The sequence below is a fragment of the Brachycentrus maculatus genome, unplaced genomic scaffold (assembly GCF_059751285.1).
Source record: "Brachycentrus maculatus isolate JH-2025_06_01 unplaced genomic scaffold, ASM5975128v1 h1tg000559l, whole genome shotgun sequence".
Lineage (NCBI taxonomy): Eukaryota > Metazoa > Arthropoda > Insecta > Trichoptera > Brachycentridae > Brachycentrus > Brachycentrus maculatus.
This window is the reverse complement of record NW_028281302.1, coordinates 590,652-614,961: the sequence shown is the minus strand read 5'-3', so window position 1 is coordinate 614,961 and position 24,310 is coordinate 590,652. Positions and strand designations below refer to the sequence as shown.

General features: G+C 32.0%; 1 protein-coding gene across 1 annotated transcript in view; it reads left to right on the top strand.

Annotated features, from left to right (window-relative positions):
* Positions 1-24,310, top strand: part of LOC148301476 (inactive dipeptidyl peptidase 10) — a 156,912-nt gene that overhangs the window by 78,002 nt on the left and 54,600 nt on the right. Inside the window, exon 6 of the mRNA XM_088273183.1 lies at positions 22,079-22,131. Within this exon, the coding sequence (XP_088129309.1) occupies positions 22,079-22,131 (53 nt within the window). The remainder of the gene's footprint in view (positions 1-22,078; positions 22,132-24,310) is intronic.

Below are 24,310 nucleotides of genomic sequence, written 5' to 3'. Positions count from 1 at the left end.
ATAATTTCGAATGCGTTCAGTTGTGAAATTCTTTGCAAGATTCTGCAATGTCGTTATTTTATTTTCTTGTGTGTTCCACTCACGTATGTTCCACTTCCCTGGAGGGTTATCTCATTGCAAATGGTCCATCACAGCTAGAGGCTGGAGTACTAACAAACTTACCGTCTGGGGTGCGGTTTGTAAAATATTCCGACGGGAGATATACTTTCAGCATACGAGTGTTCAGGAGCTGAAAAGGGAATAAAGAAAAATGAAATATATACGCTCTTCGCCTTTCTGAAAAGTTAAAAGTTAAATTAAGAATGTAAACCTCAGGATCTAAAATTGTTAATTATTATATATTAAGATTGTCTTGTTTAAGATAGTGTTGATTTTACTTTCATCTTTCTTGTTAGAAAGGAAAAGGCATTGCCATTCTGAAAAGTTCGAAAAATCAGTAATCTCAAATAATAAAAATTTCAGTACTTAAACTGATTCAATGTTTGTATTATCTAGTTTTGAAACTAAAATGTGTTTATTTATAGATTTTGCGTTTATTTTGTAGAACTCCATTTTAATTTAAATATTTAAATTTAAAATCAACCACTGAATTTTTTAGTCTACTTAGTTGTATTATTTATTGATTCAGCATTAGCTTTGTGGAATGACATGTTGATAATTTTTTATTTTTTATTTAACACTTGTATTATACCTTTCCCTCTACAACGGAGTCCTGGATCTGACTCTAATGTATGGAAGTGAAACATGGAGTTGGCAAAAGAAGGATGAAAGAAGACTGAATGCAGTCAAAATGCGACATCTCAGAAGAATGTGCGACAAAACGATGTATGATAGATGTTCGAATAGTGAAATAAGGAAGGAACGCAAAGCTAAGACAAGCATTATCGATAAAATTAAGAAAGGTGTGTTGAAATGATTTGGGCATGTAGAACGAATGAGTGAGGAAAGAACGGTAAAACAAATTTATGAGGCGAATGTAATTGGAAAACGGAGCAGAGGAAGACCGAGAAAAACTTGGCACGATCAGGTACGCCAAAAACTTGAATGCGGTCAAGTTAGGAGTCGAAACAATCGGCGGGTATGTATGAGAAGATGCATGAACGTGGAAGAGGCGAAGAATGTTTGCAAATACAGAGTGGTGTGGCGTTCTATTCTTTCTGCCTACCCCTTCGGAGAAGCGGCGTGATGGTCAGTTAGTTAGTTTCTCTATTTATTGCCCTATCAACATCTCTATATACCTATAATATATATTACTCGTTAGTTTTACTTTTCTCCTGTAGATGAAAACAACTGTTAGTTTTTGAGGCAAGTCGTGTGTAATGAAATAAAACTCATGAAGTGGTATAGTTAACGTGACCATTTATTTTTGTCCCCAAAACGGGATATCTAGAGATTTTTACGTAAAAGTATGTATATTCAAGAAAACACGTATTTTTTCATAATTTTTATGCTTTAATAATAGGAAAAGGAATGTTGATAAAGAAAATAAGAGGAATAAATAATATAAATATAAGAAAATTATGTTGCTCAGGCTATCTGAAAACGGGACGGTCTCGTTCAAAACGGGACGTAAGGTCACTTTACACATGACTCACTAGACACCTGCTGTAGTCATATGCACCGAAATCAAGCTAGGATTTGTTCAGCAAAGTTATATGAAACGGCTATACTACAAACTATCGTCGATTTTTTGCACTTTTGAAAAAAAATTGTTACCGTGTGTTTCTTTTTTTTTTGAAAACGGGACATTTCGACGTCCCGAAACTATATTTGGGGACAGCGGGACAGGCTATCTAAAAACGGGACGGTCCCGTCCAAAACGGGACGGTCCCGTCCAAAACGGGACGTATGGTCACTTTAGGTATAGTACAAGTATTTAATTTAAAAAGAAATACTAAGTTGTATTTTATTGTTACAAAATTGTTTCGCCTAGTTATGGCATTTCCAAACGAATGTGAAGATTAAATGCAGTGCCGGTCCTTATAAAGCTAATACAATTTTAGGTACTTCAGTAGCACCATGTTATAATTTTCGGGAGACAACAATAGTTAATGGGGCATGTAGGTGCGTATACTTATAGAAAAATGTGATATACCTACATCGCCTTCTCTAAAAATCTATGAAAAACAATCTAGAATTACAAATAATGTCAACTCCAGGATTTATACTGCTTCAATCTTTGGATTGTCTAGTTTTGATAGTTGAATGGGAGTTTGTTTGAATTTCAAACTAAAAGAGATGAATTTATTTCATTTTGACTAGGGGTTGTCCAAATGTGAAAACTTTTAAATTATTCAAGATGCAAATGGTAAGATGACGTCTGCCTCTTCGATGACGTTAAATCGGATATTCCTTTTTTTAAACCCTCATCCACCCCTGATGGTGCATAGGGCACTGCATCATATAAAAGCAGTGTTATCTTGATCGTTAACAACACACGAAGGAAAGGTGATCAGCCCTCCGCTTCAGATATCTATCCAGGGTAATATTGAATAATTATTACAGTGAAAAAATCATTTATATTTACTTGACCCTTCTCTCCCTGGGAATCGAACCCTGACCATCAGTACGGTAGCTGAACGTGCCGACTATTAAACTATAATAAATAAATATTAACGCTAACCATTACACCACGAAGGCGGACATGTATATACATGATTTAAAAAAACGGTTTATGGGACTACACAAATATAAATTATTTTTAAAAAAAATATACATTTATAGTAATTTATTTTTATGTAAGTAAGGTAGGTTTTGTCCGCCTCTGTAGTGTTATGGTCAGCACGCTCGACTACCGTTCTGGAGGTCCCGGGTTTGATTCCCAGGGGGGGGGGGTCAAATAAATATAACTGATTTTTTCACTCTAATATTTATTCAATATTACCCTGGACTGGTTACCTGAAGCGGAGGGCTGATCACCTTTCCTTCATGTGTAAACGATCAAGATAACACTGCGTTTATATGACGCAGTGCCCTATTCACCATTGGCGTGCGGATAAGGGTTCTTCTTCTTCTTCTTCTTCTTTTAGGACTAAGTTCTGTCATTCTCAGGTCGCTCCTGGGAGGTGGAAGATCAGCTATCCTTCCATCGTTTAAGTGGTCTTCCTGGGGGTCTGATCCCGCTTATGCTGTTGTCCGCTGCTACCCTCACCACTCGATCCGAACTCGCTCTTCTCACACGATCTCTCCAAAAACGTTTTCTTTCTCCTACCCATCGAACAACATCTTCAACATCGCAGATTTTTCTTATATCTGAGTTTCTTACTCTGTCGCGAAGTGTTAGGCCTGCAATAGGTCGTAGAGTCTTCATTTCCGATGTCCTAAGAAGGCTTTTTGTTCTCGCGGTGCCGGCTCTTGTTTCCGTGCCGTATGTCAAGATCGGTCTTACACAGGTTTTATAGATCCTCACCTTACTCACTTTCAGCATAAGGATATCTTTTAGGATAAGGGCTAATTATTTTTATTATTAAGGTAGGATAGGTACTTTTTCTGTATATTGGAACGCACATCCCTGCCTACTATAGGCGCCTATTTGTGTAAAAGTGAAAATAAAACAACGTTAATGAACGAAAAATAAACAATTTGGGGACAAACCCTGTCCCCAAATTGCAGGGGAGGCTTTCGTTTTACGATCGTCTGTCCCATTCGTTACGTACCTACCCGGTTCGCCCCACCACCGCCCCCCCTCTAACATCGGCACTAAACCTCGACAGGCATTCAACTTTGATCGTGACTGGGAGATGTTCGTGATCTTCGATCTCGCAAGAGGGTGGGAGGAGAAGAGTAAAGAGTGGAATCCCGGAATTCTTCCACCACTTCATTTCATGAATAGAAACTATGAATATTATTTTTAGATGTATCAGATTCACCAACCCTTAATGTATGGAAGTGTAGCGCGGAGTTGGCAAACGAAAGATGGAATGAAAGGAAAGATGGAGTGTGTTCAAATCTCTGTTCACAAATTCGGGTTTTTCCATTTATGTTGATATCACAAAATAGATGAAGAAGGTATCTAAAGGGTTATTTTTTTAAACGTCTGGGTATTTAATCTAAGCTAATCACACTCAAAATGTTGTAAAGAATGCAAGGCTTAAATGAACATTATCGATAAAATTAAGAATGCTGTTTTCAGATGGTTTGGACGTATGGATCAAATGAGTTAAGAAAGAACAGTAAAACAAATTTATGAGGCAAATGTAGTTGGAAATAGGAATAAAGGAAGACCGAGGAAAACTTGTCATGATCAATTGTTTTTAATGCTTTGACGTGGTCGGGTATAATCGGCGAGTATGTATAATTTATGGAATAGGCAAATATCGTTTGCAAAGACAGAGTGATGCGGCGTTCTATTCTCTCTGCCTACCCATCAGAAGCAGCGTGATAGTTAGTTAGGTTATGCTTATGTTTGATCTTAAAAGTATAAGAGTACAGTCAGTTTTTCAAGCATTAAAAACAATCGTACATCTTTTCAAAGCGAATGCAAACAGAATTAATCTTTTTCTATTCCATGGTATCCACAAGATTGCATTCGTTCAAACAATCGACTTTCCGGGAGATTTATACAGAGGAAATCCAAAAAATGCAGCAAAAATCCAGCCAACGTTTATTGTAGGGAGCGTTTTTATCGGCGTGACGTCAACACAATTTATCTACTCTATTTTCAGGAACAACTCTCGGAAGGAAATAAATTTTTCAAATAAGCGCAGAAAGAGTTACGCCGGTTTGACATTCAAAGGCGACTTGGCACTGAAATACCCTCTTTTAAAAAAGTGTATTTTTGTATATATATATAACTTGTACAATTTGTATATTATATAATAATATAAAACCGTGGGCTAACATGTTAGATCTTTATAAAATTTATTATTAATTGATGTTTTTTTAAAGTCTTGTTTTAAAATACCAGGAAATATAACAGCATTTAAGTTTTGTTCCGACATTTCTTGGTGGAACGCCATTTTATATACTAAAACAACAATATATAGCTTTTTTCACTTTTATTTTTTACCAGTGACAGGGTAGATCCTTACAGTTATATTACATATCATGGTAACAATATTAATACAAAAAATACCTTTTCTTGATTATACATTCAAGATTTTGGAAATAGGAATAGAGTTGGAAAAATAAGGATGAAAGTAGACTGAATACAGTCGAAATGCTATCTCTCGGACGAATGTATCATAAATGGTGATATAGGGAAAGAATGCAAAGTTGAGATAACCATCACGCCGCTTCCCCGCAGGGGTAGGCAGAGAGAATAGAACGCCACACCACTCTGTCTTTGCAAACATTCTTCGCCTCTTCCGCGTTCATGCATCTCCTCATACATACCCGCCGATTGTTACGACTCCTAACCTGACCACTTTCAAGTAATTGGCATACCTGATCGTGCCATGTTTTTCTCGGTCTTCCTCTGCTTCTTTTCCCAATTACATTCGCCTCATAAATTTGTTTTACCGTTCTTTCCTCACTCATTCGTTCTACATGTCCAAACCATCTCAACACACCTTTCTTAATTTTATCGATAATGCTTATCTCAGATAAGTATTATCGATAAAATTAAGAAAGGTATGTTGAGATGGTTTAGACATGTGGAACGAATGAGTGAACTGTAAAACGAATTTTTGGGGCGGGATCAGAAGAAGACCAAGGAAAACTTTGCATGAACAAATATTTCAAATATTTGAAAGTGATCGGGTCAGAAATTGGAATAATCAGCGGGTATTTATGAGCAGGTATAATGTGGAAGAGGCGCAGATTGTTTGCAAAGACAGATTAGAGTGGCGTTCGATTCTTTCTGCCTACTCTTGCAATGAAGTGGCATAATGGATAGTAAGCTAGTTAGTTAGGCATATCAATTTATTAAAAAAACATGTTTGATATTTTGTTTTCATCAATTCTGAATTAAAATTTTAAATCGAATTAGTATTATTTATAACTCCAGTGCTTACCTATATGAGTATATTTTAATTAATGACTTTCAACTCGAAGTCTAGAGTCGAATTTATAAAGCTGTTGACAGGATTCATTAATAACACTCGTCTTGTGTGTGCCTAAATATGAGGAGATCTGTAACTTCGCAGTTTGTCTAGCAGAAATATCTCCATTGTACGAAGGCTTCAAGTTACGAATCACTTTGCGCATATTTGGTATAATCAATTACAAAACCGTACCGAGTAGGTACAGTGTGTTACAAAATAAAGTTATTTTTGTCAATCCTATAAATGTTGATACATCCTATAAAAATGAAATAAAGATTATGTACATTACAAATCATACTACATGATATTTTGAATTGTCTATTATTGTCAATGCGCAAATCGTCAATATTTGTTATATTGTTGTCGAAAAAAGCATTTTTGAAAAAGAAAATGCAACTGTCACTTTTGAAGAATATTTTATTTATTGTTTCGGCATTAACTTTGTGGTAAGACATGTTACAATAATTAAAGAAAACACTTCGTTTTTTACCACTTGAGTTTAATTATAGACTACATGTTTCAGAAGCTAAACTTCCATCATTCAGGTCTGTATAATAACTAAAATATAAAATATAAAATTGTTCTATAAATAAGGATAGGGGGAAAGTAAGGGGAAGGGGTTAGTCAAGGAACGGAGTTTGAAAACAAAGGAAAAATTGAAAGCAATGGCGAAGAATTTTGAAGAATATGTTGGCAATACATTTATTTTTGTTTTATTTGCATATTTTTATATTATATTATTTTTATATTATTTTTAGTGAAAGATGGAAATACTAGCCCATCGTAAAAATCTTGAGATTATAGTCGAGTACTTTGTATGTGTGTGATTAACTTGTTCGTTCGTTTACATTTTGTAAAGTTTATAAACTCATTTTAACTCATTAACTCATTTAAGTTCTTATCCCCATGGAAAAGTGAATAGTAAGAGTATGAAAAAAATTCGTCAGTATTCAGAAGATTATTCGCATTTCGGTTTCTCAAGCCAAGCCCAAGGATCGCACTTATTTTCTTTGGAGTTTTAATGTAACATAATATTTTTTTTTATGAAAATGATTTAAAAATAGTATATTACGTGTGTGCATTTTTTTAATTGACGTAATTCACTTTTAACAATTTGTTGGTATATAAAAAAATTATAACGGGAGGGAGATTTTTGATTCGTGAAAGTGGGGCATGGTAAAAATAACCTTGGGAAACACTGCTCTTGTTAAGCTTTTCCCCATTCGCAGATGCCTATTCACATTTTTTTATAAAATCCTGAATTCAAGATTATAATAACAACATTTTTAGTGTGTCCAAATACTTGTTCACAAATCTGGATTATCTCCAATTATAGGAGTTATATCTTTTTTTTGACATCTCACCAACAGATGTTAGATTCTAGTGATTCTTGTACAACGTTTCAAAATTGAATCATATATATAGAGCTTCCAAGAATTTGAGTAGTGTGGTTGTCAATCATGGGTAGAATTGGTGAATGTTAAACGCGTGTAAAGTGATCACTCAAACCAGCTTGTGACGATCGTAAGCCCCGTGAATGTCCAGACTTTTATATTCTTCTTCATCTATGAAGGGATGTCAAAAAACAAGATTAAATTTACGAACATTTATAACGCGTAATTAATGTCAAACTGTAGCAGTGTAGTTTTAATACCTAGTGAAAAGTTGGTGGTGTCTAATTAGAGCCGGTAGGGGCATGTAGCTCGTAGACCCTGGATCAGTTTTCAAGCCAGATTACACGACGAGTCGGACGCAACTCGAGCCCCGGGGGCTGGCCGACCAATTAAATTGCCAACCCTGACTTTGTTACACAACCCCCAATAGCTCAGGGATGAAATTATAGTGAAAAGGTAAAGCGTTAACTGCGTAGTCTGATAACTTCGCATTTGACATCTTAACATAGATGAGGAAGAAAATTGAAGTCTGGGTATTAATGGTCCTTATGACCTGTCCACTTTATACACGTGTAAAATTCACCATTCTACCCATGATTGAAAACCACATTACTTAAATTCTCTTAGATATAAGATCAGTCTCATGACACAGTTCATATGAGTTCGCGACAGTCATCTACGATTGGATTAAGAAAGTTCTATATTCCCACTGATACGAAATAAAAAATATGTATGGGTAAAATTAAATAAATAAATGAAAGTAATTAACCGCTCCTCTTGAACCTTCAACGTCCTAAGGACACAACACTTAAATGTATAATTAGCTTCACATACGGTGTTTTGAAAATAATGCTGAATGCATCGAAACACGTGTCATAGTAGATTTTAAGAAATAGTGGTACTTACTAAGTAAAACTTAAATAAAAAAAGTTTTTTTTAACAGAGGCCCTTTTATTTATATGCAAGATCCAAACCCAGGGTATTTTACTTACGAATGTGATTGATAATAGAAACAGAGAAAGACCGAGAAAAGTTTGGTACGATCAAATATTTGCAATACATAAAAACGGTCAGGATATGTAATCAGGTTGGAATAATATGTGGAAGTGGCAAATAAAGTATGCAAACAGATTGGTGTGGCGTTATATTTTCTCTGCCTGCCCATACGAGAAAGCGGCGTGATGATTAGTTAGTGAATTAATTAGAATATTTACAAATAGATTATTATACTTCGCTAAAGAAAGTTTCAAAAGATATCATACATACTATAGAGATAATTCCCCAACGGAAAATAAAATGCAAAGTGGTGTAGTCACAGCACAACGACCGGACATTAATGGACTCTCGCGAGCAGCACAAATTTATTTTCCTAGCACAATAAACCAAGTTGATTCATCTAAAACCCATAGAATTATAATAGCTCTCTCCGGAGCCCAGCAATCTATGGAGGTTGCAGCGCGAACCGACACGGGAGTAATCCGAAAATTTAATTTTCGCGCCACTTGCTCTAAGGCCAAAATCACAGTGAAAAGTATGCAAATACATTTACAACATTTTGAGTGTGTCTAAAAACTTGTTTACAAATCTGGATTATCTCCAATTGGGAATTTTTTTGACGTCTCAACCTAGTTGAAAAAGAATATGGAAGTCTTGGCATTTATGGGGCTTAGGCATAGGCTGGTTTAAGACATCACTTTATGTACACACGTGTAACTTCCACTAATTCTACCACACTTCTTAATTTCTTAGAACTTCTAGATATTGTATATTGATCAAACTCGAAACATGTTGTTTAAATTGACTGGAATTTAACTAGAGACTATGTTAGGATGAGAGAAGCTTTTAATAAAGCAAAAACTTTTTCATTTGTATGTGAGGTCCGAACCCTGGATCGTATTCACTCGAGAAACGCTAGAAAATATGCTTTTATTTTTTTGTTTTACCTTATAATTTAACCAGTCAGTTTATTTGTAATATTTGAGTGTGTCTAAATACGTGTTTCCAAATCTGTAGATGCCCAGACTTCCATATTTTTCTTCATCTATGTTGAGATGTCAACAAAATAATGTAAAAAATAACTCCTAATTATAGATAATCCATATTTTTTTATTTGTTTAATTTTCAAAGAGAAATATTTGTGTTTTTATTGTTTACACAAATATTTCAATTTCATACTATTTATGTAAGCCTAAGCGGTTCATTATTAGAAATAGGTATCAAATTGTGGTAGAGTGTGTTCGAACCGAGAAACTCTGACTTAAGAGTCCGCGACACTAACCACGGGACCACAACCCGACACATCTGTGAACAAGTATTTGAGGGTTTTGAACAGTAGGACTCCTTTGATAATAATGACGGCAGTAAACAAGTTATCGCGTGAAAATGAACGTAAATTCCGCGTTATTCCAGAAAAATCGTTTGGATTTCCGGGAAAACACTGAGTCACCCTCGACTCCAGAATGTTTGCTGTAAATCCTCGCCTTCCTCTTCCGGGAAGGGTTTACGTTCCCTCAACAATCTCCCATTCAAAACACTAAGAAAACATCGCAGGGAAAACAGGGGGAATGTGGATTCCACCAGAAAATCACAACCGCGAAATCTAAGAAAAATAAATATTCCTTTTGAATCAGGATGAATTCTATTTTAACTCAATTTGTTTAGGAATATTTCGTATGGTTACTATTCGCATCGAATGGTGTATAGAGCACTGCATTACTATAATATAATAATAATAATAATAATTACTGCATTATTTATTGCACGATGAACACAGTTAACTTAGTAACATGTTATATTAATTATTTAAATTGATGGATCGTGTAGTGGAAAATATTTATAAAACTCTCCTTATCATTCATTGTTTACTTTGTGTAATAAATCTCTACTTTACGTCTACCGGTTTCGGAATAACCACTCCTTCATCAGGTTGTCTATAGTTGACCTGATAGGAATGGTTGTTCTGAAGCGTGAAGTTTTTGAGAGGTATAACACAATGCGAACGATGAATGATAAGAAAGTGTTATACCTACTCCAAAGTTAATAATACTTTTAAAATAACAAATTGAACATATTGATATATGCGTACAATTATTACTGATATTTCTTGGTGAACTGCATTTTACATATTTTTTAATTGATATCACAACAAAAATGAAGAAGCATGTAGAAAACTGGGCATTTACAGAGCTTACGATCTGTTATCTGTCGGTTGAAATGATTACTTTATACGCTGTTTAACATTTACCATTGTACTCAAGATTAACAACCATACTACTCAAATTTCGAATAATAAACACACATACACACATACATTATATGTATATAACTTCTACGGCAACATCTATGGTAGAATTTAATAAATACAAGAAACTTTCATAAGTGTATGTAAGAATTTTCCCGAATTATTTTACTCGCGTAAGAGATACATGAAAACATAATTTTCAATTTTTATTGAAATTATTTTATGACCAGTTTTTTGTTTTATTAAAAAAAATTAAATTTTGTTTGCAAATTCTGGATTTTGCAATTCCTATGAAGAGAAAAATCCAGAACTTGGATTTTTTTTTTCAAAAAGATATTCAATAAATTGTGAATAAAACAAAATGGCAATATCTCAAACATCGCAGCTGCATGGCCTCTTACGCCGAACTGACAAGAATATTTGTGGTGGAAATTCTATACTCTTTGTGTTTACTTTTCTGTGTGCATAATACGGTTATCTTATTTTCGCTCAAGTGGGAGTTATCTAAACTGAAGAGAAAAAAAACATTTACGAGAGCTCCCATGAAAATTGTATTCAAAAACGTTTTATGAAACACTTACTTGGTAAATACCACTTTTGCTTAAAATTTGTTGTGACGCGTGTTTCGATGCATTTTGCATAATTTTTAAGCATTGAATCATTATTTAAATTGGAATTATAAGCCTTATTTTAATTTGTTATCATCTAAGAAATATTTTCTCGTGTGATTACTTTAGTTAAAATTTGATTAAAATTTAACTGTTTAATATTTAAAAAAAAATCATTTATTGAGTCGGCGGCCACTTTGCGGTGATTTCTATTAATTTTTCATGTTTCTCTTGGTATATACCACTGTTTCTTAAAATCAATTGTGATACGTGTTTTGATGCATTCCGCATCATTTTTAATACGGTTTGGGAAGCTATGTCTAATTTCGTAAAAATGGTAAAAATTATCAAATTTAAATGTCAAAACCTGCAACATTTTGAAACAATAGAAATGCATTAAAATAACCAAGCTACCTAATTTGTCTTGTCAGTCGATTTCTTTTTACGTACGTTATTTTTAACCTTTCCCTTCCGCGTGTACCAGTGATATGTATTTTGTACACCATATGAAAATGTGGTTTATAAACGGGAAAGATGTGAATATTCTTAATATTGCTTTTATTGACCATAGTTGAAGTTGAAATGTAAAGAATTTGTAATGTTAGCTCTAGTAAGTATCTGAAAACGAGAAAAAATACATCGCAAGTAGCCGCAATAGCTAGCGTAGCGACACGACCGCCGCGTAAGACGATCTGCGCAATACTGGCGCAGTAAACAATTTACGACATGCGTATACACAAAGCACGCCACGCGCGCACACACTGAGAAACGTTTGTGTATTAGTGATTTATCCCGATTTTTTCACAAATTATTCATATCCGTCGCTGTAAATGATTTTTTTTATATTATAATACTTTCGTGTAATAGATAATTATATTAGTAACATAATATTATCTACTTTAACATAATATACAAATAAAAAGAAAGAAAAAAAAACTACTGTACAACTTTCATAGTATCCACTCTTTATCATTTACCAATTCTTTTATCTTACCTTAACATAAATGTTGTCGTACATACAGTTTCAGATAAGAACCTAGAAATAAAGTGTGTTCAGAAGAAATATTGACTTGCGTGTGTAAGTGCGTAATTAACCCGTTTATTTGAGCGCAATGGGCGATATGATAATTGAAGGGGTGTCTACTTAGGGAGTACTTATCTCACCCTCGAGGAGAGTGGAGCCGTTGTGATATCGATAAAACGGCTCATTGAAGTCGGCGATGGAATTTCTTAAGGTCTTTGTTCAGACGGATCGGCGCCTCTGCCGCACAGGAAATGAGCGCCAGTCCCCGCTATGGCTAAACTTGATTGAGTACGTTCTTGTACCACAATGGTGAGGCAAAAGGCGCCTAGTACTCAATAGGATTTTGTTTTATTATTAACATGCTTAATACTTTATGTTGCCATTTACAAATAATTAAAATATCGAAAGAATAATTTTATGGGTGAAAATTTTAATAATTTGATACTTTCAAAAACCTCTTTCTGAAATCTGCAGTACATACCTAATACTGTTTTTGTTTCATTAATTGATTTGGCGTCACTTTGTAGTGATATATGTCCATTTTTATTGTGTTTTATTGTGCGGAATGTACAAAAACACGTTCCAAAATAGATCTGAAAAACGTTGGTATTTATCAAGTTAATATAAAATTATATACTACTTTTGTTATCAAGTTTTTCGTTCTCTTTTTACTAAAAAAATATATTTATTATTATAACAAACGAACATTTTAAATTTGTAAACTAAAACATTTTCAGGAGCGCTGAGAAGCTTGTATTTAAAAAATAATCTTATGGAGATCAAAGTAAGGACTTCTTCATTTTGTTTTAAACGAAACCAATTTACATAGATATTTTAATAGTGCGTTGACAATTATGGGTAGAATTTTGAATATTACACATTAAATAAAGTAATCACTTGTAGGTCTAATAAACCTATTACAGGTCGTTAGCCCTGTAAATACCCAGATTTCTATTATATATATATATATATATATATATATATATATATATATATATATATATATATATATATATATATATATATATATATATATATATATATATATATATATATATATATTATATTTTAATATAATTTTATACCATACCCTTACCCTTTTACTTCCACTCTCTCTCTCACACACACACACACACACAAACACACACCGACTCTTCTCTTTTTTCTTTTTTTTATCCCTTAATGTTTCAACAGTAATTATAACGTAAATGTAGAATTGTTTAATTGGCCTTATTATTATAAATAAAACTATTTTCGTTAATGTAATGTAATGTTTATTACTGTTAATGTAACTGTTTTTGTTTATTATATTTTTTTAAAGTAAAGTTGTACAATTCCCGAACAAATAAAAAAAATATTACTCTTAATGTCACAGTTGAAGACAGGCCTTTGCCCAATACTTCTTGTACTCGTATATCTTATTATATATTATTCTTATACATTATTAATAATCTAATTATGTGGATTTAGAGATGCCTACTTTTGTTCCAGCAGTGCGATTTTTTTCGTTTGATGTTGATAGATACGCCTTACTTGAGAACAATAACGCTTACAGTAACAATACTTACGTACATTACAGTAAAAGTGGTACAATTCTCACGTTAAATCATTTATTCGTTGTAAATGTCACCTACACTTTATATTCTTAGATCTGTTTATCAAAGTGTTGACAAAAAATAAGTGTAACTAAGAATATTAAAGCAGTGTTTTAAGCAGTTTATTTTTAAATCAATGCCCATTTTTTTCAATTAGACATTTCTTGGTGGAACTGCATTTTATTTAATAAGATAACAAAAACACATTTTGAGTTTTTTTCACATTTATTTTCTTTGACCAGTGGTAGAGTTTGATAGTTGTTTTTATATTATATGAATGACCCAAGGTGGATTATTTATACCCATACCAATCGATGAACAACCATTTTTACATTATTTTATAACTGTAATATTTAATCGAACATTTAATTATTATTTTTTATTTATTTAAATAAAGTCATAAGTCTTTATGAAGATGGTGGATTTCAATTTATGATTTATAAGAATTTATATTCGTCTTATTAAGTAAATTTTAAAATTCACAATAATTGATTTTAAGTTTGTGTGCAACTTATACTTTTACCAGGTATTTTATTGACATTTTTTAAATGTATGTCTCAATACTAATCTGAGTTTCTTTACTTGTACATTTTTGACATCTCAACATAGATGAAGAAGAATATGCATGTCTGGGTATTTACTTGCTACGTTCTTTGGCGTTACCGTTCTTAAATCTACTGGGATACACTAAAACTAATCATGTTATTGAATTTGTAAATGGCTAAAAAAAAAAAAATTATATAAATCAATTCAGCGTTCACAAGGTTTCATTCCATCTGTTAATCCTCTAGTCCAGGAATTTTATCGAAAATAAGCTGGGAAATGATCGCAAAATCACCCCCTTTTAATAGTGAATTTGACATTTTTTACATAAAAATCCAACAGCGGCGGTTGACGCTTCATCCCTTATCAAGTATTTGCATTTTGTATGAAGCCTTAATCCGGACCTGCCTGGGGGGATACTAGTATATTGGAAAATATATTTTCATCACAGTAGTAGGGCAAATATTTTGGGAAAATTCAAACATTTTTCAGTAATGGAAAAAGGATAAAAAACACTTGAGAATTTGGTGCAAATTTACGGCGCTATTTCGCCATTCGTTCACTTCTGTAGTCGTACAACTCGCAATTGGTTCTTTATTTTAGATTGGAATTTTAAAACGGTGATTTTATACATTAAAAACATAAATAAATAAATTGTTGGGGTGTTCATTTGATTCATTTCACTGACATAAATTCATCGTTTAAATAACAACTTACTAGCTTACCATCACGCTGCTATCCTGCATCCGCAAGGGTAGGCAGAGAAAATAGAACCCCACGCCGATCTGTATTTCAAAAAAATTCTGCAAACAATCGTCTCTTCTTCTACATTCATGCAACTTTTGTTAGATATTCGCCGATTATTTTAACTCCTCGCCTGAACACATCAAGTTTTTGAAATCATTGATCATGCCCTCTAATCTCGGCCTTCTTCTACTACAAATTTGTTTTAATGTTCTTAATTCACTCATTCAATTAACATGCCCAAACCATCTCAACACACCTTTCTTACTTTTATAGGTAATGCTTACCCAAACCTTGCATTCGATCCAAATATCACCATTCCAACATTTATCATACATTGTATACAATTATTTGTGTATTTATAAATATAAAAATGAAAAACGTTTTTAAGACTTTTTCTAGTATTTAAATGTAAACTCGACTATTTTCAATATCGACAAAAGTTCTCCTTAACAGGTGAAAATACAAACAAAATGTTTACACTAAAATGTGGTATTTTTAAATTTTTATACTTAAATCATCATGTAACTCCAGAAAATAAATACCAAATCAATAAACATCACGATTTTTTAGTGAAAAAAATACTGTTTTCGTACAACCTCGTATTCGTGCCATTTAAAAAAGCTTCCATAACGAGATGTGTACGAATATTGGAAATTTACTCTATTCGTCACCCAGAGCACCCTACCGACCCGTCTGTCAAGTAAGGGATTATTAACCAACCGCCCGTCGATCGTGTTTAATTTATTATGACGTAGAATTTTTGATTTTGATGTACGGAAGGGATGATATGTGACACTTTCCCTGTGCTCTCTAAAACTCTTCACGAATCTGATCAATATAGAGGGTGTTTTATTTTGATCGGGTGATTGAAGATGATCACGTTTCAACGATAAGCCTTTAAAAATTAAAGCCTTTATTTGATATATTAGGAATGGTAATATTTGTAAAGCTACTGACAATTACGATGTGTTCGGTGTAATTAATTTATTTATATATTTTTGAGCATACACATATCGTCGTCATACAGGAAAAAGTGACCAAGTACATTTTAAAAAAAAACGTGATCATTGACTATTTGATATCTTACTAGCTTAATATGGCCTTGAAAAATATTCCAAAGGATTTTAAACTTAAAATTTATAATATATTGACTTGTTCAAAATTACTAACTGCATTAATTTATGAGGCGAATGTAAGTGGAAAAAAGAGCAGAGGAAGACCGAGAAAAACATGGCACGATCAGATATGCCAAATACTTGAAAGTGGTCAGGTTAGGAGTCGTAACAATCGGCGGGTGTGTATGAGGAGATGCATGAACGTGGAAGAGGCGAAGAACGTTTGCAAAGACAGAGTGATGTGGCGTTCTATTCTCTCTGCCTACCCCTGCGGGGAAGCGGCGTGATGGTTAGTTAGTTAGTTAGTTAGTTTACTAACTGCATTAGTTTTTATTTTCTTGCCAAGCAAAGGTGACTTAAATGGCCCTCCTGAAAAATTTACGTTTTGTTAGTTGGTCACTTTCTCCTGTACGACTACGATATTTACAATTTATAATTTAAAATAAACACATTTGAGGTAGTATTTTTACAAAAATGGCGTTGTATAAATTATCATAAATGATTATAATTTAAATTTTGTTTGCTAATTGGACTCTTATTTGGACTATTATTTTACTTTCCAAAAAAAAATAGTATAGTCACTACGAAACGATTTAAAAAATCTAAATAAAACTGCAGAGAGCTATCTCCACTTTTAACTAGTTTTTCCATCAGGAGTAAAGTTTTTTAAATCCCCAGTGATTTGAGGCCAAATAGATATACGGGCGAATCTTCTGACTGGCTCGCTGCCATCTCGTCGCAATTCGTGGTATAGTACTCACAGCTTCAAGTTAGACCTGACTTTATAGCGATAAAAATAAATATTTTAAAACCTTCAAAAAGTTAGCATTTGGCATATCAGAAGAATTCATTAAAAATATAGTTGAATTTTCAGAATGATTAAAATAACAGGTACAATATAATAAGTTTTTTTTTTTAAATTATATATTGTACATCCAAGAGATTCTAAAATCAATCCACAACTTATGCAATACAGTTTTTATCATGGCTCTATTTAGGCTCCGTGTTTTATAGCTTACTCTTGTGAATAGGTTTACTCTTTATGTTTAAAGTTACTTTAATTACATGTAATTCTTGAGTGAAACATTCGCTATCTCGTTAAAGGCATGAATTCATATAATTCAATGATTCTATTATTTTTTGACATCTCATCAAAGATGAAGAAGAATATGGACGTCTGGGCATTTACGGGGCTTACGACCGTCATAAGCTGGTTTAAGTGATCACTTTACACACGTGTAACATTCACCAATTCTACCCATTATTGACAACCACACTACTCAAATTCTTGGAAGTTCTATATATATGAACCAATTTAGAAACCTTGTTCATAAATCACTAGAACTTCACTAGAGACATCTATTGGTGAGATGTAAAGAAGCTTTTTACTAAGCAGAAACTCTTATATTAGTATGTGAGATCCGAATCCTGGATTATAATAACACATGAGAAACGCCAGAAAATACCATTTTCATTTTTATTATTAAGCTTATAATTTGACCAGATAATTTATTTACAACATTTTGAGTGTGTCCAAATACTTGTTCACAAAATCTGGATTATCTCCAATTACAGGAGTTTTTTAAGCCCCGTAAATGCCCAGACTTCCATATTCTTCTTCATCTTTGATGAGATGTCAAAAAATAATATGAAAATAACTCCTGTAATTGGAGATAATCCAGATTTTGTGAACAAGTATTTGGACACACTCAAAATGTTGTCAATGATTCTAAGTTAGAAACGACATTACCAACATACTATTCCTACTAACCCAAAACATTGTCCCCGTGGCGGGCAGTATGTGGATTGAAAAAGCCCAAACGAGAGAAATCTGGAAATAATTAGAATAGGCCTACATCCAGCAGTGGAGAGAAGGCTGACAAAGAAGTTAATTTAAATATTTTTTATTCAGAGGATCTGCTAAACTGGTAATCCTTTACGAACACAGCGCAGTTTGACAGAGGCTCGGGGTTGAATATCATTTATACATGTCACCATAAGTATACAGTACACATCTGAACACATTCGTACATTTATTATACGATACAGAATTGAAAATCGCGATCTCCTATTTCTTTTTTTTTTTACAAAATAATTCTAAACAATTACAAAGTTAATTTTATAATAAGAATAGGTTATATAATATAAAAAAATCTTTACCAAAAAAAACTTAACTTACTAACCAGCGGTAGGCCGAGAGAATAGAATGCCTCACCATTCTGTCTTTGCACACAATCTTTGCCTCTTCCACAATCATACTTCTTCTCATACATACACGCCGATTATTCCAACTCCTGTCCTGACCAATTTCAAGTATTTAAAATACTTGAAGATGCCAAGTTTAAAGAACTGCATAAATTATATTTCTAATTGTAGAGTTTATTCATTCCGTCTTTTTAATTAAAAGTAGATATCTTCTTTTGATTTCCTCCATTTTCTGTATCATTCAACAGTAATATCCTTTAAGAGCTCTTCTCTTATTATACTATATTTATCCCATCCAATACCATAGATTCCACCCGTAGTTCGAAATATTTAGATAACTGGATCACCTTGCCTTTATGTAGTGTTGATGATTCTGTTTAAAATCACCAATGCACCATTTTGTGCTGATATGGGTCAGATTAACAAAAAAAGTAGATTATTTCCTATGTTTAGAAATTTGCTCAAAAAGTGCGAATTTGGAGATTGATGCCTTAAATTCTGTCTGTCGAGACGTACACAATCAGCAAATTTGCAAGGCGTATTCAACACAGCGCATAAAGAAAGCTTTTGGCTTCAAATATTATACAATATATCACACTTTACAACCCTGTAATATACTTATTATAAATTATTTTTACACCCTTAATTTGTGATTTTGAATAATTTATATTACTAATATACTTATTATACGAGGTTACTAGTATTACTAAGTTTTTATCAGTTTATCATGTTAATATAATTACGAGGTTATAATCAGGTACTAGAATTAGTAAGTAATTATCAGGTTATTATCATGTTACTAGGTTATTATCATGACATAACAAAATTCTATGTTATGTACACAACAAGGCAGGGGTCGATTTTTCATATTTTTTTTTCTGACAAAATGAATTTAAATTGAATGAATTTTAGTATTGTATTAAAAAAATAATTATATTTAAGCTTTGGTAAAGGTTTTTTATGTATAACTTAACACAGTTTTATTTTAGAAATGGATATTGCATGTAAATTTAAATAATATGTGGATACTAGAATAATCTGGATACAGGAAGCTGAATCTGGAAGCCCGGTCGCTGGTCAAATAAAATTTATGTGGAAAATCTATATTATTGTTATTTTATTCATTAAATGCAGTTCTACCAAGAAATGTCCATACTAATAAAACGTGTATTCTGTAAACGATGTATGTACTTTTATTTTTTGACATTTTAACAAAGATGAAGAAGAATATGGAAGTCTGGGCATTTACGGGGGTTACTAGCGTCATCGGTTGGTTCAAGTAATCACTAACATTCACCAATTCTACCTATGATTGACAACCACACTACTCAAATTCTTGGAAGTTCTATACATATGATCCAAATTCGAAACATTGTTTTTGAATCACTAGAATTTCACTAGAGATATCTATTGGTGAGATGAAAAGAAGTTATTCAAGAACAACGTTTCGAGCTCCGTAAATGCCCAGACTTCCATATTCTTCTTCATCTTTGATGAGATGTCAAAAAATAATATTTCGTATGGTTACTATTCGAGACATTGTTTTTGAATCACTAGAATTTCACTAGTATTAATTTCACATGTATTGGTTAGACGAAAATATTTTTTTTGAGCAGATACTATTTTATTAATCAATGAAACTGTTGTAGATATATAACTATACATATAACTATACACACTCAAAATGTTGTAGATATATGTATGTACTTGCCAAGGGTGTACTATCCTTTAAGTCGCGAGTGTAATTCCTCGGGAGTAGTTACACAACTTATTTCTGCGTTTATTTGCCAGCATTAAAAACTCCGGCTTGTTGGCGTTTTTATTAATCTCAGTTATTGCCCAGAACGACAGCCTACTCGTAAAATATTTTCCCTTTTATGAATTCGGATCAGAAAGTTTACTAGGGAACCCGCCTGTGACCCATTGCAAAAATTACTGTGAACGTACCTACGTATAGGAGGCATACATTTTTTCTCCCTTACTACAGAACCGCACTCGTATTTTAGTAATAATTTATTTATTTCACAATATTTTGAGTGTAAATCATTGATTTGGAATAACTTTAATAACACTCTGATAAATATTTGTGGAAAAACTAAAAAGTTATTATTTTATGTTATAAAATGCAGTTTCAGCAATAAATGTCAGTATAAAACTTAAATGTAATGGTGATAAATGATACGTGATGGAAAATATAAACTTTTATATTTTCTAATATAAACTATTAAACACTTTTTGAGTTTATCAATATAAACACGACTAGTTTCACAACAAAAGATGTTCTCCTCAACAGGTCAAAATGCAAACTGTTTTGTATATACATCTTGTATTTTCACTTTTTGATGAGAACATCTGTAGTTTTCGAAACTAGTCGTGTTTACATTAATATATTCAAAGTGTGGTCTGATTGTGTTTTATTTTCATTTGGAAATATTATGAGCGTTTTAGCTTTTTTCGCAAATCATTGATTTGTTCCAAAAGTCTGAATTTACAGGGATTACGAGTTACTATTGGCTGGTTTTACTGATCACTTTATACACTGTGTAACATTCACAATTTAACACACAATTGGCAACCACACTACTCAAATTTTGGAAGTTGTATTTATGTTTCAATTGAAAAGATCACCAAATGCATGTTACTTCGTCGGCGACGTATATGGTTGAAATTCATAGGTTAATTACATACTATACGAGTATACGAAAACATGATAAAATATACTTTTAATTATTTACCGAATTATTTTACATTCTAAGGGAGACGCCTGACATTATCTTTCTCAATTTATGGTAAACGTATTTTTTGACCAGTTAAAAAAAAAATATATATATATATATATATATATATATATATATATATATATATATATATATATATATATATATATAAATGTATACAAATATATATATATATATATATATATATATATATATATATATATATATATATATATATATATATATATATATATATATATATATATATATATATATATATATATATATATATATATATATATATATATATATATATATATATATATATATATATATATATATATATATATATATATATATATATATATATATATATATATATACATATAAATATATAAATATATATATATATATATATATATATATATATATATATATATATATATATATATATATATATATATATATATATATATATATATATATATATATACATATTCTTCTGCATCCATTTTGAGATATTTATAATAAAAATAAATATACTCTAAAATAGTGGATACCCCAGCGGCGAATTTATTAATTTTTTTGACATCTCATCAAAGATGAAGAAGAATATGGAAGTCTGGGCATTTACGGGGCTGTCGACCGTCATAGGCTGGTTTAAGTGATCACTTTACACACGTGTAACATTCACCAATTCTACCCATTATTGACAACCACACTACTCAAATTCTTGGAAGTTCTATATATATGAACCAATTTTGAAACATTATTCTTGAATCACTAGAACTTCACTAGAGACATCTATTGGTGAGATGAAATGGTGGTGAATTTATTGTTTAATAATATGTTACGTTTAGTATTTATTACCGTATTGATTAATTTGTTTTATTTTTCTTTGATAGGTGTTCCGGAGAACGTTCACCGCGCACTATACAGTCTACGACGTAACAAATGAGTGAGTATTAAAATTAGTTTTATTTTATGATAATGATATTTTTTTTCAATCCTATCTGAAACAGATAGATGGATACAAAGTCCCTCATGTTTCCAACGCTCTATCGATTATCTCTTCTTCTTCTTCCATTTTCGCTACCTTGGTGGTCATACACTGGCCACTACAAGTTATCCCAAGTCACCTGCCATTTCCTTGGCTTCCTCTCATGTCAGTCCAGCATTACGAAGCTTCATTGATTGGTCGTCAATGGTCCAGGATGCCGAAATCTTTAGGGTTGGAAGAAAAGATATCGCTCACTCCTTTCAACAATGTCATGTATCAATAAACTTCAATTTTTAGGAGATCGTTTTTAAAGTTTAAGAATATAAAGAAATGTATATCATTATATTCTTGAAATAAATATTAAGGCACTTATTGTAATTTTTATTATGCAACAGATCAGTTTAGGTAAAAACTGAAGATTAAACAATACCTTTTCTTTAAAATGCAAAAACAACTTTCTGCCCTGTAGCGGGTAAATATTAAGTTAAAAATATGCCGCTTTTGCTGGGATATAGTACATTTTTTTGGGCATTCTGAAAACATGCACAACTGAAAATTGACGATTTTTGAAATATGACGTCGTTGAAAGGAGTGAGCGATATGAGAGTTTGATGCTCTCAGGCGGAAATCTCAGGACGTGTCTCAACCGTGCCCATCTTCTCATATTAACAACTTTTAATGCAAGGCGATGTGGCGTTATTGTCAGGTTTTCATTCCTAGCGAAGTCATCTATTATGTTTACCCTGAAAAAATCCCAAAACGATTTTAAACAAGGAAGTATAATATATTGTCTTGTTAAAAATGACTGCATTGATGTATATTTTGTTGGCAAGCAAAAGTGACTTAAATGGCCCTCCTGAACATTTTACGTTTTGTCAGTTAGTCATTTTCTCCTGTACGACTACGATATATGAACCAATTTTGAAAATTGTTCTTGTTTCACTAGAACTTCACTAGAGACATCTATTGATGAGATGAAAAGGACCTTCTTTTTGAGCAGAAACTCTTTTATTAGTACTTTGCCATATTGGTTTTTCTTTCTCACACTGTTTTATAAGCGTGGACACTCAAATCAAAGATTTGGAACAAATAAATCCATTAAAGTTATTTAATTAATTCAAACAGTATAGGAGATAACGTTTTTATATTTTTTGAACAAGCATAGATTTCCTCGGTTCAAAAAAACCTAATTCGCCCCTTTGAAAAAAAATGCTTTATGACCATTTTAATGGTCAGAGTTTTCCACTCAGCGCCAAAAACTTATTCACCAAAGTACTTAGCTTGCGTAGGTTTTTGAATAAAAAAATCTTAAAAACGGTTCTTATTGACCATCATACGAGTAGTAATAGCTTGGGAAATGTGATTTTAAAACTTTTTTGGCGTGTTTAATAAGAGAAGAAATTGTTTTTTTCTAGTTCGTATTTTTTTCGGTCTGATATTTAAATGTTTTTCGGGTATGAAAAACAAGATTTACACATTGAATTATAGTTTTAAGTTTGTTTTTTTTTTTTTACTGAGGGTAAATTTAATTTTAACCTTCTCTTTGTATGTCGACCACTAAACAACATACCGCGACCGTGTGTGAATGCAAATTTTGTTATAATTGCTTGATGCTAAAAAAAACAAGTGTGTCATTTTATTTGTTCTCGAAATTTCTCAGTATTTTTTAAAGTAAAATTTTTTTTTTGCTTTTTCTGTAAAAGAAAATATTTTTTAATTTAGATATATTGTCAGATATTTCTTTAAATTTGATGTGTCCTGTATGTTATTTTTTTTACTGGCATTTCTAAGTGGAACTCCATGAAATTTCACTTGATAAATACCACTACCTCTTGAAATATATTGTAACACGTGTTTTGACGCTTTTTGTAAAATTTTCTTATTAAAATAAAAATTGAAATGAATACAGTAGATTTTTTAACTGGAATCGCTAAGTGATACTGCATTTCATCATTAGTTTTTTCTTTCAAAAGATGTATCTTAAATTTATAATTTTTATTTGGATATGTTTTTCGATATTTCTTAAAATGCAGTTTCTAAATTCAACTGCGTTTTGTTGTAAAAATATTTTTAGATTTTCTTTAGTGTTGATTTTTCTGATATAGATCTGATACACATCAACCCAGACTACCATATT